The 15,075-nt window shown below is 40.7% G+C and overlaps 1 protein-coding gene and 2 long non-coding RNA genes across 5 annotated transcripts in view; 2 read left to right on the top strand and 1 right to left on the bottom strand.

The window, feature by feature from the left end:
* rab11fip4b (RAB11 family interacting protein 4 (class II) b) overlaps positions 1-4,747 on the top strand; it is a 49,135-nt gene extending 44,388 nt beyond the window's left edge. For 2 of the 3 annotated variants that reach the window (XM_079338270.1, XM_079338272.1), the window contains 3 exons: positions 1,003-1,083; positions 1,539-1,682; positions 2,336-4,747. In XM_079338270.1, the coding sequence (XP_079194396.1) occupies positions 1,003-1,083; positions 1,539-1,682; positions 2,336-2,452 (342 nt within the window). In that variant the 3' untranslated portion in view covers positions 2,453-4,747. The remainder of the gene's footprint in view (positions 1-1,002; positions 1,084-1,538; positions 1,683-2,335) is intronic. The other variant, XM_079338271.1, reaches the window with a different exon arrangement.
* A 2,988-nt stretch (positions 4,748-7,735) lies between these two features.
* Positions 7,736-8,899, top strand: LOC306820194. Its single transcript, XR_013778647.1, has 2 exons — positions 7,736-7,817; positions 7,995-8,899. It is a non-coding gene; the product is annotated as an uncharacterized lncRNA (long non-coding RNA).
* Positions 8,481-9,408, bottom strand: LOC306820195. The gene is made up of 2 exons (XR_013778648.1): positions 8,954-9,408; positions 8,481-8,916 (listed from the first exon to the last, which is right to left on the bottom strand). It is a non-coding gene; the product is annotated as an uncharacterized lncRNA (long non-coding RNA).
* Positions 9,409-15,075: the final 5,667 nt, after the last annotated feature.

The raw sequence follows: 15,075 nt of genomic DNA on the forward strand, positions 1-15,075 counted from the left end.
AAAAAGAACGGAGTCCAACGGCTGATGTATGCCATTTGTTAAAGTGATAGATTTATACTGAAGATATATTTACCTCAGCTCTTTACTGTGCTCTTACAGTAAGTACCACAGTTTCCATTTGACATAATAAATCAGTGTATCTGCTGCTAGAGAGACATAAAGTTCACTGATTTTATAAATGGAGCAACACAATCCTTGATGCTAAGTAGAACGAGGACAAATAAAATACAGGGGGGATAAAGAAGAATCTCTGATCTGCCTCATTCCTTTAAAACATCAAACAGCATTATAGTCAACACTAGATCTGTATATTCTCACTATGTCAGTACAAGGCCATTTGTCTGCATCAGTGACATACTCAAAGCTGTGACTAAGTTTACTGCAAAGTCTACACACCTGAAGCAAAGTCAACATCGGAGGTAAGAGTGTGTTTCAGATGTCCCTCCTGATAACACTACTGAAAGAAGAAGTTGTATGCTTCTTCAAGTTGAATGCATCAGATACATTGAGCATAAAAAATTGGACAAAATACAAAATACATTTTGTCCAAGACAAAAATCAGCATAAGAAGCAGTAAGAAGTAAAGCAGTCCAGCCTGGTAACTTGTAAATCTTTACCAGATGCACAGCTAGTCAGTTAGAATTGCTGATTTGCAGAGTGTATCTTATCGGGGAAGAACATGATAAGGCTGTCCTCATGCAGCCTCATCCAAACTTAAGAGCTGTAAAGCAAGAAAGAGAATGATCATGGTTTTGTATGAGCTTCATTCTTCAGTGTTTATGTCTTTCTCTTTCAACATCTCCACTTCTTTTATTAAGCTTCTTCCTGCAGGTTTAGATTGAAGAGTATTTCACTTTGTTAGCGTCTTGTGACTGAACAGGTTTTGTAGCTTTGTATTGTTAAAGCCATTTTAGCCACACAGCCTGTGGCATCCACAAAGATTAGCCCTCTATTTTATTTCTGCCTGTGCACCTCTGTAAATGTCTATGTGTGTGTGTCCAGCGATTTGTGTCCCAGGACTTTCTCCCCCCTGAATTCCAGCACCTGGTGTTGTCTGGGGCCTGGCTCCGTCCTGGTCTGATGGTAAAATTGCTGCCGTGAACTTTGCCTTCCTGATCATTAACCACTAATCACAACGGAGTAGAATGAGCCTGCCCGAGCTGAATTGGGGTCAGTTCTGCAGTTCCCTGACTAATGAGTGAGAATGGAGGAAGGAGAACGCAAACTGACCTCATGTCAGCACTCAAAGGCAACTCAATCATGGAGCTTTTATAACACACCAGACCAGCAGGGGAGCAGTTTGTTCTGTAACACGCTTAACCTGTGTCATGTCCTGTAGGTGTTGCCAAAATAGACATGCATTGCTGCGTTTGCTGCTGGCTGAGATACAAAGCGTTGTGTTACATCATGTGGCTTGAGTAGCAACCATTTGCTTCTTAAACGCATCATCACTCCTGTAAACACGTGTGGTCAAAATACTGATATGTTTCTTCCCACCTCTCTCTCCTCTGCCCTGCATCCTGATTCTGTGTTTTTAGGAGAACCAGAAGCTGAGGGAGCAGAACGATGAGCTCAACGGTCAGATCCTCAGCCTCAGTCTGTATGAAGCAAAGACACTGTTTGCCACACAGACCAAGGCCCAGTCTCTAGCAGCGGAGATAGACAACGCCTCCAGAGACCAGGTAACATTAAGACTAACAAGCTTTCTAAATGGATTCCATGTCATAACACTGTTTTTTTTTTCTGGGACATACCACAGCATAGCCCAGTGTTCTAGATAGGACGCAACCATAAATTAGAATCCAATCTGCATAATATGAAGGTCATCATCACCGTGGTTATTTCTCACACATACACACCATCAGAAACCAGGTCAAATAAGTTTTCGATGCCTTTGATAAAATACCCTTTGTATAAAATGTGCAGCAATCACAACATTAGAAAATAATTAGTTTCATAGAGACTGATTCTAGCCCCTGTAATCTGTACATTTAGATTAGAAAACGTGATTTTATTGGGATGAAGTGATTTATTTGAGGATTTGTCATAGACAGAAAGGTGATGTTGTCTCCTGGAGTATTTTTATCCTGTCCTGCTGGATTTTATTAATGATTAACTGAATAATCAGAATTGTTGAAAGTTTCCTTATTGATGAAGTACATCTCAGCATTTAGCTGCATCTCTGCAAAACAGACCTTGTATGTCAGCTGTACGAAGTGTGAAATATTTGAGCTGTATGACCAAGAAGTCTTGTCTTTTAACAAATGGTGCTGTTTAAAAATGGAAAGATTATATTAAACTCATGAACTAAAACAACATGCTCCTCTCTCCTAAGTTAATGGAGGCCCTGAAGGAGCAGGAGGAAATCAACTTGCGTCTTCGACAGTACATGGACAAAATCATCTTGTCCATCCTGGACCACAACCCATCCATCCTGGAGATCAAGAACTAACAGCGACTCAACTGGAATGAGAATCCCTCCGAGTCTCAGGAGAATGAGGACCATTCCAGTTGTATGAACACAACCTTAATCAGGGTGCTGACCAGGAAGGCAATGAGGCTTAGAAACTGGAAAATATAAATAGACACACATCGCCCCCTGCTGTTTGAGGTGGGAAAGCAAAACACTTCTTCTTTGCAGAAAAGGTAGACTGGGATTCTACTGAACTTCATGAATTTCAACCAGGAACTGTTCCTTTACTGCTGTGTATGCTGTGAACTGTAGCTACTGCCACACCTTTCCCATCTCTGTGACAATTCTGGAGATTTTTTTCAATGGCATATCCTGGGATCAACATGCGTTGAGGATCGACAAAGTTACTCGATGTAGTACACTGGACGTAATGTACCATAGCATAACATACCGGAACAATGTAACAAATCCAATGTGGGTCAGACTGTATCCTGGTGTAATATTAGCTGTATCATCCACAGAGAAGCAGCTCTGTTCAGGAGAGAAACATTTGAGGAAAATCAACAGAGATGTGGCAAGCAGACTGTGAACCCGACTCTGACTCTCAGAGACATGAAGGTGAAGCAGTGGCGTATACCCTGTTCTGTTCGCTTCCCATGTTTTCTCCTCTGTTATGCAAGTGTTCTCTAAAGTATGGGTGATGAACTTTGATAAGCATGTTTCTAATGAGAAGTATGAGAAAGTGCAAGAAGAAAGAAACAATGAGAACCTCTGTAACAAAAAGGGAAGCAGATGAGTCATGAATTTGAGGAATGAAAATGTTCTTAAAAAAAGACGTGGGGGGGGGGGGGGTTGATAATGGACCACGTGTGCTAGCAAAACAGGGTTTAAGCAAAGTCTATGATGGCCAATTGAAGGTGAAGAGTAAGTTTTTTTGTCTATTCCGTGGACCGTGTCTTCCAGTAAACATGCAACCAGTCAATCAGTCCGATAATGATTTTTTAAAACTGAGAAGTGGCCCTTATTTGGTTCAGGCAAGAAGTCGAGTGTCACTTTATGGTACAGAAGCTGCAACCAAGGAGTGTCTTTAACTGTAACTTCCATAGCGGTTATTTGCTAGCAATGCCTTAGTTTAAAAAGCTACATTGTTGCTAGAAAAAGGCCCGATGACGTTGCACAGAAATGTAAGGATATGAATGTAAAGAATGTCTGACGGATTAACAGAAAGCCAGTGTAACATGGTTTACTTAGGTTTAATCATCTCTCCGTGCTCAGTGGAATCATCTCAGTAATGTGTGTGTGTGTGTGTGTGTGTGTGTGTGTGTGTGAGTCTGCACAGGAGACTTACTTTTTGTCACAACAAACTGGATTAACAATCTCGTTGAAGCCTGCAGATTGTGTTTGAAGGTCAGATGACTCTGTGAAACTCTCTTATACTGTAAATATCATGAATGTACATCTGGATATTTCACTCTCTCTCACTGTGTGGCCAAAAAGGCTTTGACCTAAAAATGAAAGTAAAGATAAGAATGCACGGTACAGTATTCAGTACTGTAATGAAGAGGGAAAGCTATAAATCTGCTGTATTATGTCATTATTCTAAACTTGAGTTTTGCTTCCTTGCACACACACAAAAAAGAGACGTATTTGTTTCCTTCGCATGTTCACCTTTTTTCTGTCTGTGCCTTTTGGGGACATTTTTTTCCAGACAATGTTGCTGATGATTGACATAGTTTTTTGAAGCTCCATTCTATGTCGAAGTCTGACCTTTCTTCTTGACTTGTAAATGTTGTAATTATATAGTGATAATTTGTATTCATGTGCCACTCACCAGTCTTTTTCAGATTGATACTATGAAAACTATTTTATACAGTTTTATCAGGAACTTGTGATCGCTTAGTTGTCCTATAGGAATAGCAGAATAGCACAATGCTTTGTACAGGCCAGGTTAGCATTTTGGAAATATTTTGAAGTTTTTTTTAATGCAATGGGGAAATGTTTTATTGTATTTCTCCGTTTTCGTTAGTCATGGCGAGTCCATTTCTTTTCAATTTGCTTCAAACTTGGTTTTTATATGGTTGTAAACTGTCTTCCTAACTTAAGCTAAATGGTGAGCATTATGAGCAATATTAACTTATTTAACAATTCCTGCTGATTTGTGTCTTGGTTTGCTTCACAAATCGTTTACTCTAGCTGGATAAAAAGAAATAAACGACGGTACATCAAGCTGTAAAGTTTGTCACAAACTCATTTCTTGTAGCTCTTAAAATTTAATTTATTAGGGCGACGCGATGTAGTCACTTTAAATAGCAATAAAAATGGCTTTGGCAGTGACGCTGACTCATGGTGTTTTTCATTTAGAAAATCAGAAAACTATAATTACTTAAAACACACTTTCTGTTTGATGGTCCCGTGTCTGTCTGTGTGTGTGTGTGTGTGTGTGTGTGTGTGTGTGTGTGTGTGTGTGTGTGTGTGTGTGTGTGTGTGTGTGTGTGTGTGCGTGTACCTGCCTGCGCGCGCGTGTTTGTGGAGCTGAGGGTTACGTACAGGTGAGTTGGAGAGCGTAACAATTTAAATCAAAATTATTCGAGTGGTTCACACTTTAAGCTTTGTGTGTTAACATTGGACGTGTTGTGAACTTTGTTTGCAGCTTTAATTTTAGATTGGTAAACAAACAAATAAAGGCGGTTGTTAGCTAGCAGGTAGCTCGTTAACAGTTTGCTAGCCGAGGAGGCAAGACAGTGATGTTAGCAAGCTGAAACTTTCTTTAATGTTATATAAAAAGAGAAGTCAACTTTAACACGTGAATTAACTACATTTGAAGAGACAGTGATCTGGGCTATTTGAATTATTTAGTCAAAAAATATTGGAGATTTGGTTTAATTGGTTTAATCTCAGTTAATTGAACAACATGTAGCTTGATAATCTTCCTCTTTATCAAAGTGAAGAAAGCTAATTCAGGCTAAATACTTTTAAGAGCTGAGCAAAACCTTTTAGAGAACGTCCTGAGTATTTTGTTAAAAGCTTCAGGGTCAGTTTCTAAAAGTAATTTTGCTAAAAGTATAAATAAATGTGTTTTAGAAATATTGAAAGTACAAATAAGCTACTAGATAATGATTACAAGATATTGCTTTCAATTTAGTTTGAGCCTAGATTAACAACAGAATCTAACAGGCTGGTTAAAAAACATATCTCTTAACTATAAACACTGTAATATCCTTTTTAAATTCAACTTTATAGTATAAAAAAAGGCAACTGTAGTCTCTCTCTGTGACCAGTAAAACATGAGGTTCAACCCTCAAAAATAAACTTATTAAAGTTGAAGTTTTCAGTATTGTTAAGGTGTTTGGTTTTGCTCTTCTACATAACTCTCTTAAAATATACATTACAGGTGGCGTGATGCCTCAGAATGGTTTGAACTATGAGGGCAGAAGACGAGGAACACGTTACAACTCCTGTAAAGTCAACAGTCAGGTCTCAGCCACTGATTTGGTTAATGGAGCCCTGGCTCACAATGGTGTCCCTGCTGCTGCTTCTTGGACCAGTGATGGGTCACTGCATGGCATGGAGAATGGTATCAGGCCTCAGTGTGGGCTTAACGGTTACATCAACCATGGGTACAAGGACAAGAGAAAAAAAGCAGTGCCACCACAGACAATCAGGAAACAAGGAAGCACAACTTCAACGGTCACTGGTGCCTCAGCATCTGGCAGGGTCATCAGTGCAGGTGGTATCTTAGTGAACGGGGACACTGAGGCTTCACCCCGTAATTCAGACCAAATGGCGCCACAGTCGAGCTTCCCAGCCAAAGCAAAGAACTGGAGACCAAGGAAGAGATTCAAACACTTCAAGAGGTGTGACATCTTATTTTCAGTTGATGTGAATTTATCAAAATGTTTATTCATGCATAACCACTCACAGCTGTCAGTTAAATCAGACCCACATGACCTGAGTGTCAGCTGTTACAAGGCTAATTAAAAAGACACTTGCATTTGTTAAAACGGTAACGTATCCACTCTGTCAGATGATGACAGAGACATTTGACTGGGTGCAGGTCTTTATCGGTGTGCTTGGCCGTTGTAAATGGAGAGGCTCATTTGTCAGGAGAGAAATAGATTCCTGAATTTTAATTTTGGGCAACCTGCTGTTGGAAAAAGCTTTGCAGTTAAGTGTTTGCTAGAAAGAGATTTCGAAGAGCGAATTATACTTGTTACAGTTGAACTCATTTAGATAAGAACATTAATGGCTCTCTTCTGTATTCTTAAGTTGGAAAAATACTAAGAAAAAGGGAACATCAGTTCAAATAAACATTATCCAGGTTAAAACAATAAATCGATTTTTTTGTACAAAAATAGATTAAAGGCCCAGACACACCAATGAGTGCGTCACTTGATAGTTAAAGGGGAAGAGTTTGGTGAGTGGTCATAGTTCTGATTTTTGCAGTGTGCTACTAATTGCCCCCCTTCAACCTTCTTTTAGCCGATTTGATTCGATGTTTAATTGGCGTCTGTGAGAGGAATCTCTCTGTTTGGCTGTTCAGATGTTTCATGTATCTCCAGCTCGTGAGCAAGTATTCAGGGAAGCCCCCTGAACCTGCTGCTGTAGTATCCATGCTTCCACCCATTTAGTGATGTTTCTCCTTATTTGTCTTCTCCTCCTCTTCTTTTCTCTCTCCACCCAAAGACCAGAGGCTGACGACGCCAGTGTCATTTTCAACTTTTCACTTCATCAGACATTACTCTCGATTAGTAGGCTGCCTATAATACAAGTGGTGCGTGACAGTGGCGTGAAAATGGTCTTCTCGTATCATAACACTACCGCCGCCTGCTGGCATGGAGAGTTATTTCCTCTCACGTGTGCACAGAGCGAACGTGGCCGTCGGCTGTAGTCTTTTCTGGTGTGTTCCAGTGCAACTTTTTGACCAAAAAGGCGATGTGAGGCAAAACTACAAGTTCTGTACCGCCTGCTTGGTGGGTCAGGAACTTAAAAAGCTGTAAGGCGTTAATAAGGAATCTTAAAATGTGTAAACAAACTTTAGCTTACTCTCTGCTCCAAAAAAGTCCCAAGACTGTAGCACAAATGTAGTCCTCCTGTCTTCTGTTGTGATATATAATATAAGTGTGTATTGACAAAAAACAATTAAAGTGTCAGACAACCACAAATTACAATGATATATATATGAAACCTTTCTTTGGAATCTCTGCAACAAAAACGATGACTGTAATAAGAAGTTAAACTGAGACCTGTCTGTTGTTGTTTTGTTTTTTTTTCAGCAATGCTGACTGTCCAGAGATGCCCCCACCCCCACCGATGCCGCCTCAAGAGAAGGAAGACTGGGAGAAGGAGATCCAGGAGGTCACTCTGAGCGGCTGGGAAGACATGTGTTTTGGGAATTGTCCCTATGGTAAAGAACAAACTACATTTTTTCTTCCTGAAATGCATACATTATTTTACTGAAGACAGAATGCCCAAACTATACTGTACATAAACATGAATCTACAGGGGATTACAGTTAATGTGTGGCTAAAATCAAAATGGTGGTGAATCCTTGTGTTGTACTGACCCTCTGTGATTCCTCCAGGTCCAGAAGATTTGCTTCATTTTTCTCTGCGGGATTTGACACTGAAGCAACGAGACACAGTCCCTCCGCCGGTGACAGCCAGCTACAGTCCAGCAGCACATCACCGGCGGCCCATCCAGTGGTCCTGCCACAGCATCCCGTCTGATCCAGACCAGTTTGTGGACGCTGACGAGTGAGCGAGACACATGCTGACATGTTAGAGGATAGGTAGAATGTTCACTTCCAAACATTAATTAACTGAGTTCTGCAGCGAATGTAGTTGGCCGTTAGTGACTGATGAATCCACAGTACCATGTAGAACCTTTTTTTTTTTTAGTCAGTCTTTTTTCCTCATAAAAATCAAGGAGAAAAAAATCTAGACTACAAAGATATGTAGTCTAGTTTACTGCACTGCAGCGTTTAGCTTATCAAATAGTTTAATGTTATCACAGGTCCAGTCTTCTTTGCAGGCATGTTGCTTTTTTATTGTATTCAGATTTTATATCAGTTACGTATTGAAATATTTGAATATGTTGAACTTCTTTGATCTTAAGGAATGATTTTAGCGATCTCCTTTATATTTCCGTTGAATGTTTCTGAAGATGCTTTGGTTGTTTTTTCTGTCATACTGTAATGATTTCAATCGTTGTCCGAAAATGATTTTATCTGATTTTTTTTTTTTTTTCTTTTCTTTTAGAATAACGCTTTTGTCATAATAATCTTTTGAGCCAAACTTTTAATTCCATTGTTTATCAACTGCAGAAGTTCACAGCAAGCACATGAAGCAGCGTTTTTTTTAATTATTATTTGGGTAAAGACAGCCAAACAAGATTATGGTTTGATTTTGTGTCAGCATAAAACGCATAGTTACCGGATAATGTTCAAATATTCATTTTCAAAAGCACAATAAATTAAATTTTCTTCGAGGTGGTATCAAACATCGCTTGTTTATCCACACTTCTTACTTCATCTCTAAGCACTTTTGTTTTTTTTCAAGTTGTCACTCGGGTAGCTTCTCTTCTGTTCAGATCACTCACTCTCATTTGATCACCAATCATATTCTTCAACACATGCAGCACTAGCCTCGTTTTTATTTTGAAAGGGATTTATAGTCGTGTTGACATATTTTTGCCACTAGATGGAGCAGTGGGCGTCAGAATGAGCTTCCTCACAGTAACTCCACACACCTTTGGGAGTTCATCGGGTTCATTCCCAAGGACTGGAGAGACACAAACACTTCCTTGCACACTGTTCAAATCCTCCATGGAGTTATCATACGGAGTGCAACTACTGATGGGGTAGCAGACAACGGTTACTAAGCTGACTAATGACATCTAATTATACTTAATCATTCATGTCCACAGACATGCTGTCAATAATAGATTGAGGTCACAGTCCACAGCCGTGTGCTCTGATGAGTGTAGTTGAATTTTAAGCAGAGCTTCTTTTTTTTTTTTTGGGGGGGGGGGGGGGGGGGGGGGGGGGGTAACCAAGTATTCAAGATCAGAAACATCACTTTCAAAGAGTTGAGGCGGCTTTTGATGTTCTCCAGTCTTCTATGTGAATTGCATTGTTGATGTTGAGAGCGAATGTGACTGCAGGAGTAATGAAGATGGGGGAGGAGGAAGCTTTTATTCTGGAGTTCCAGTAGTGTTTGAACACCCACTGAGCACTTTATGGGCTTTTCAGGAGTCAGTGAAATGTAAATAGAACAGTTGAGAATTAGTGTGGAACAATGAGGGGGAAAAAACATGACACAAAGATAATCTGTTCAGGAGGAGCAGTGACTCATTGGCTCGATCTGTCCCGTCATGGCAGGAAGTTTGAGTGCTCCTGCTGGTGTTTCTCAGGGACTTTTCTTCAAACGTTTTACGTCGAGATCAGGTGGTACAATAACAGCTGTCATCACATTTGCTTTCAGGTATATTTCTAGAGATATTGAACAAAGTCTTTATTCACGCTTGTCCCTCAGAGGGTGAAGTTTCCCCTCTTAAAGGAGAAAAGGGTGAAAGAGTCTCAGGAGGAAGGACATCATGTTTCCCAGGTGGTAGCGATCAAAGCTAGGTCCAAGTCTATTCTGATATCATATGAATGCTACGTGTTATTGGACATTCTCTAAGTACCAATGAAGGAGAGGAGAATAAATAGTGGCAAACAGATTCTTTTTGTTGAATGACAAGCGCACTGGTTGCTAACGAGTCGTTTTGACAGAATCGTCCTCACCCCTCCTGCTCGCCTGCGGTGAATCGTCCTGCCTTTTACCTGCTGTGCTCACACACGCAGCTCTTTGCGACTACCACTAGAAAATGTACCTGAAAACTGGCAGGAAACGTGTCCTTCACACTCCCAGCTCTGCATATTTTCAGGTGTTTTTTTGGTGGGGAGAAAAAAAAAGCGACTTTATAAAGGCGAGGATGGACTGAAGTGCGCGTTGGTCTGCGAGGGTCCCTTTTGTCCCTCCCACCCCCGGCACAGGATGAGTGGTGCACTACATGGATGAATGATCAGTCTGAATTGCAGTCTGAGTTTGTCTTATTTATTTAAACCATCAGTTTCCAGGAAGCTGACCCACATTTAGTGTCAGTGTTCATTTGCTGAACCCATGATCTTTCTTTGCGAACTCCACGTGCCCCTGTGGTGGAATTCGGCTCCAGAGCAGCACTCACATATGTTATTTGTTTGATCTGAGACACTTCAATAAATATTTGTGTGCATGCACAAGTTTCTCCAAAATCCAGTAATCAGGAAAACATTGTCTTCATGGCTGCTTTTCTTTTGACAGGAAGTGCTGAACAGTCACACTTTAGTCTTCCATGTGAGCTATTTAGTTTCAAAAGAAAATGGCATTCAATAAAAAATAAAAAAGTGCCTGTTTGTTCATTGAAAGTTCCTCTTAAAGCCATCAATCTGTTCACAAACAGTCCATCTGTTGTTCATTGTTATTGGATCAGCTCTGCTCACTTTTTAGCTCTCGGAAAACTTGCTTCACATTCCCTCAGTGTTCACTGGAGCAGCAGCATTTATTCAAAAAGATGATGTGTGTTCTGTGTGGGGTGGATCCTGCCGTGAAGGGGGCGCAGTCTGGGTAAAAGCATTTTAATTGTGTAGGGTGGTAGGAGAGTTAAGAAGTGGTGTGTGTCTCTCATACATGGAGTAATCGTGGTGAGTGATTAATGACCCCATGTGTCTCAGTGGACCTTTCCTTCACATCCTGTGTTTGGACAAATAAGCAGAGTGCTGGAGGTTTGTACTGAATGCCCTCCTACCTCCATCCTGCAGTAATGCTAGGGGTCAATAGTAACTTATAGCATGTAGTTTATGTTTAAGTGGAGTACTTTAATACGACGTTTGCACATTTCTATGAGAAGCATACAACGTCATGTTTGTGTATTGACAGCCAGATATATCCCCGAACTCCAATATGAGTCCCCGGTACTGAGATGAAAATCAACTCCAGGCCCTCAGCGGCACATTTCTCACATGTGAATCACCACCAGTTATTCCATCCGCTTCCAGTCTTACCAGTCATTTAGCATTCAACGTCTCTGATTGATATGGCAACATAATGGTTTGTTAGCCTGGCACAGGAAGACACCCAGGAGGAGACGGGAAGGAAGCGTGTGGCCAGTTTAACCTCCTTCGGCTGACCAAACAGACGGACATTTGTCACTAAAATCACAGTGATTCTAGCTGTCCTGGGTTGCTAATCGTCCCTGTTCACTAGAGCTGCAGCTAAATAGTCGCCCTCGGTGTAGGACCAAGTTGTTTCTTTATTTAACTTGAGGGATGAGTTCAACAGAAGATACACTGCCGTATATTCCTGTAAATCTAAGATAAAATGACTGACTCTTTGCTTTGATATACTCCTCTATTATTTATAGCACAACCTCTTTTGCTTCATTTTCACCTGCTACAAAGAAGGCTGTTGGTTTTCGCTCTTGTCCTTCAGATAATTGACTGTAAAATAAAACAGTATCTGCACAGGTACGGCTCCATACGATCCACCAGTGAGGAGTTAAAAAATTAAAATAGAAGATTCAACTTCTGTTTCTTAAATTTAATGCTAATAAATAAATAAATGCTTTAAATAATCAGTAAGAGGATAAATGGTCTTTGGATTCAACATTCATGGAAATGTATTTAGCATTTAAAGCTGCTCTGAGGAGTTTTGAGCTGCCTCAGCACAGACAGAAAGTGACACTGATGTCTAAGGATCAGACACAAAAGCAAACAACCATCAGTGAGAGAATGTTGATTATTTCTATAGAGAGATTTTGAATAGCTCAAATAGCTTCTGCAGGCTAATGTCCAGCTAGGCGATATACACCATGCTGCAGAAACTAGCTTACACACATAGCTCTGTGTGTGTGTGTGTGTGTGTGTGTGTGTGTGTGTGTGTGTGTGTGTGTGTGTGTGTGTGTGTGTGTGTGTGTGTGTGTGTGTGTGTGTGTGTGTGTGTGTGTGTGTGTGTGTGTGTGTGTATATTTCATTTGATGTATATATTTTTATCAACACTTCATTTGCTTTGTGTAACTTTAATACAGCTGCACTGTTGTTCATTTGTGGTTCTGTGTACCTTTGAATTGCCTCCCGGGGACAAATAAAGTTTTTTGAATTGAAAGACGACGTACCCCATTTCATCAATAGGGGGCGCCAAAGCTAACACAAATGAAAAGTTCCTTACAGGAGCTTTGACGTCTAAATCTTGATAGCACTTTGTAATTGATTAAAATGGCAACAAATACCCCTCCTCAACTTACTCGCAGTTAACTGATAATTAGCTCCAGCATGTAGCTTGAATAATAGATTTAATATCAGACGGATCACTTCCTGTGGACTAGTGGTTAGTTTGTGCTCCCCATGTACAGAGGCTCAACTAATCAAAGTGTGAAGGGAAAAAAAGAACGATCTCTTCAACATTCCTCTTCATCTTTCTGTAAAAACTCTCATTTTAGCCAATCAATTGCAGCCTCCCAAGTTCTGAATTTAACAAATTCTTCACAAAATGAAACAGAAAAAGTCTTCTGGTCTGGTTTAATTAGGCCACCATTGGGAGGGAATGACCACAACATACATTCCTTCGTTCCTTCACATTCTTCGTTTAAAACCTCACAGCACTGTGCTGTATTGATAAGATCCTGTCCTCCTCCTTAAAATGACCTCCTGCAGTGCATGATAAATATTGCCATAAAATATACTGGTTAGATCTCTTTCTCCTCTGTGACTCACATCCAGTCATGCTTTTTTTTCTTCTTCTTCTCTTTTCAGTGTGTCCGGTCTTGTTCTTTGCCTTGTCCTGATTGATCTCGTGATGCTATGCTGGCAACACAGAAACATGCCTGCGGTTAGCTAACCACAGCCAGAGCTAACCAGCAGAAGAAAAAAAACCGAAAGAAATTGGCTGTTTAAGGTGGGAACAGTGATTCTGGTAAATCTGAGAACAAATATCTTCAGTTTAATGGTGAAAATTGGTAAAAGATGGAAACTAAAAAGGCTCCTTTTGGAAAATGTGCTTCAGTCAGACGAGATGCATGCCAGTCAGGATTTTTCTCACACAAATCTGGCAGTGTAAAATGTAATGATTGGTTGGCACTTTGAATTCTCCTAACTGTCTGGAAGTGTTGGATGTCGTTTAATGGCTTGTTTTAGGCTGTGAGGATGTGATCACGTACATTTCTTGAGGTTTGAAAAGAAGGTTCATGGTTTCCTGTCATTGTGACGCCTAGTAGGAAGAAAGCCAGGGGTGTAGAGATCTGGGTGACAGACCATTGTGAAAAAGAAAAAAAAAGTCACACCACACACAGCCTGTGGAAATAGCTGGCAGCCAGGACTGCAAAGGCAACAAGCGCCTGATGGCCAACTTTGTGATGAAACTTTTAAGGTGCTGCAACGCTCCTGTCAGTTCATCCAACTGGAGTTAGCTTTTAAAATCATCTCTGGGCCTGAACCCTGAGCCTTTTGTGTGTGTGTGTGTGTGTGTCTGTGTGTGTGTGTGTGTGTGTGTGTGTGTGCGTGTGTGTTCATGTTGAAGACAGAAAAGAAAGCGTTGCCACATCTGGGGAACAGAGGAAGGGCGACAGATTTCGCTGAGTCAGAGTGATTGGAATCAAGAGGGGCGTTTGCCTGGAGTGAAACCTTCACCATATGGTGAAACTGGAGCGTGCACCAGTTCAACAAGCCTGCGTCTGGTAAATTCATGTCCGGAGTGTCACTGTTACATTATTTCTCGGACATTCTTGCTGTAACACGACTGCTTTTATTAGGGTACAGTTAAGGAAATACATCTGCTCTGACAGAAGGCCCTGCTGCCTTGAATTACAGAGACATACTTCAGACTTAAACAATGACAGACCAGTTGTTTTGACTCTCACAACACATACTGATCACAACTGCTTCATGCTTGGTTGTTTCATGTGACATTTAGACAGGCATTCGAAGAGAAAATGGGAAATATGACAGTGCCAGGATAGTTTTCCAGCGTCAAAACCTGTTTATCTTACTATCGCAGTGATTATTTAAAGCAGCAAATATTCAACATCAAGCAGCTGAACTTCAATGTTTTTTTTATGGGGTTTAAACTTGATAGCTAAATGACAATTTGGTTGTCAAAATAGTTGCTGGATACGTTCTCTTAACATGAATTACATGTGTAGAACGGCGTTTCTCAAAGTGTGAGCCGCAGCTCCCCCCCGAGGATCCAGAAGACCTCACGGAGAGGCGCCGCGTGAGAAGAAAGAAAGCCAGCAGAAATAACTGTAAACATACGGTTAACTTGTGCGATGGGCAAAATGGATTGGTTTTTAGTGACGGCAAAGAGAGAGCGAGAGAGAAGCCATGCTCAAACGGAGTAGTGTGTGGACACTGAGTAATAACTTCCTGCATCTTTCTCTGAAGGCTGTTAAAGTTTCACCTCTACTTACACCCTCCCTGACGTACAGGTGAGCATGATGACAATGCAGTATTAGCTTTTGTATGTGAAATCATAAATGATTTGCTCATCTCAGGTATGATATTGTTTGATGTCCTCCTGGCTTTGAAGTATTTGATTTGAGTACAACCTGAAAGATTGGCCTTATAACTTTGACTTGTTTAAACCCTCATC

This window comes from Symphodus melops (assembly GCF_947650265.1).
Source record: "Symphodus melops genome assembly, chromosome: 2".
In the NCBI taxonomy this organism is placed as follows: domain Eukaryota; kingdom Metazoa; phylum Chordata; class Actinopteri; order Labriformes; family Labridae; genus Symphodus; species Symphodus melops.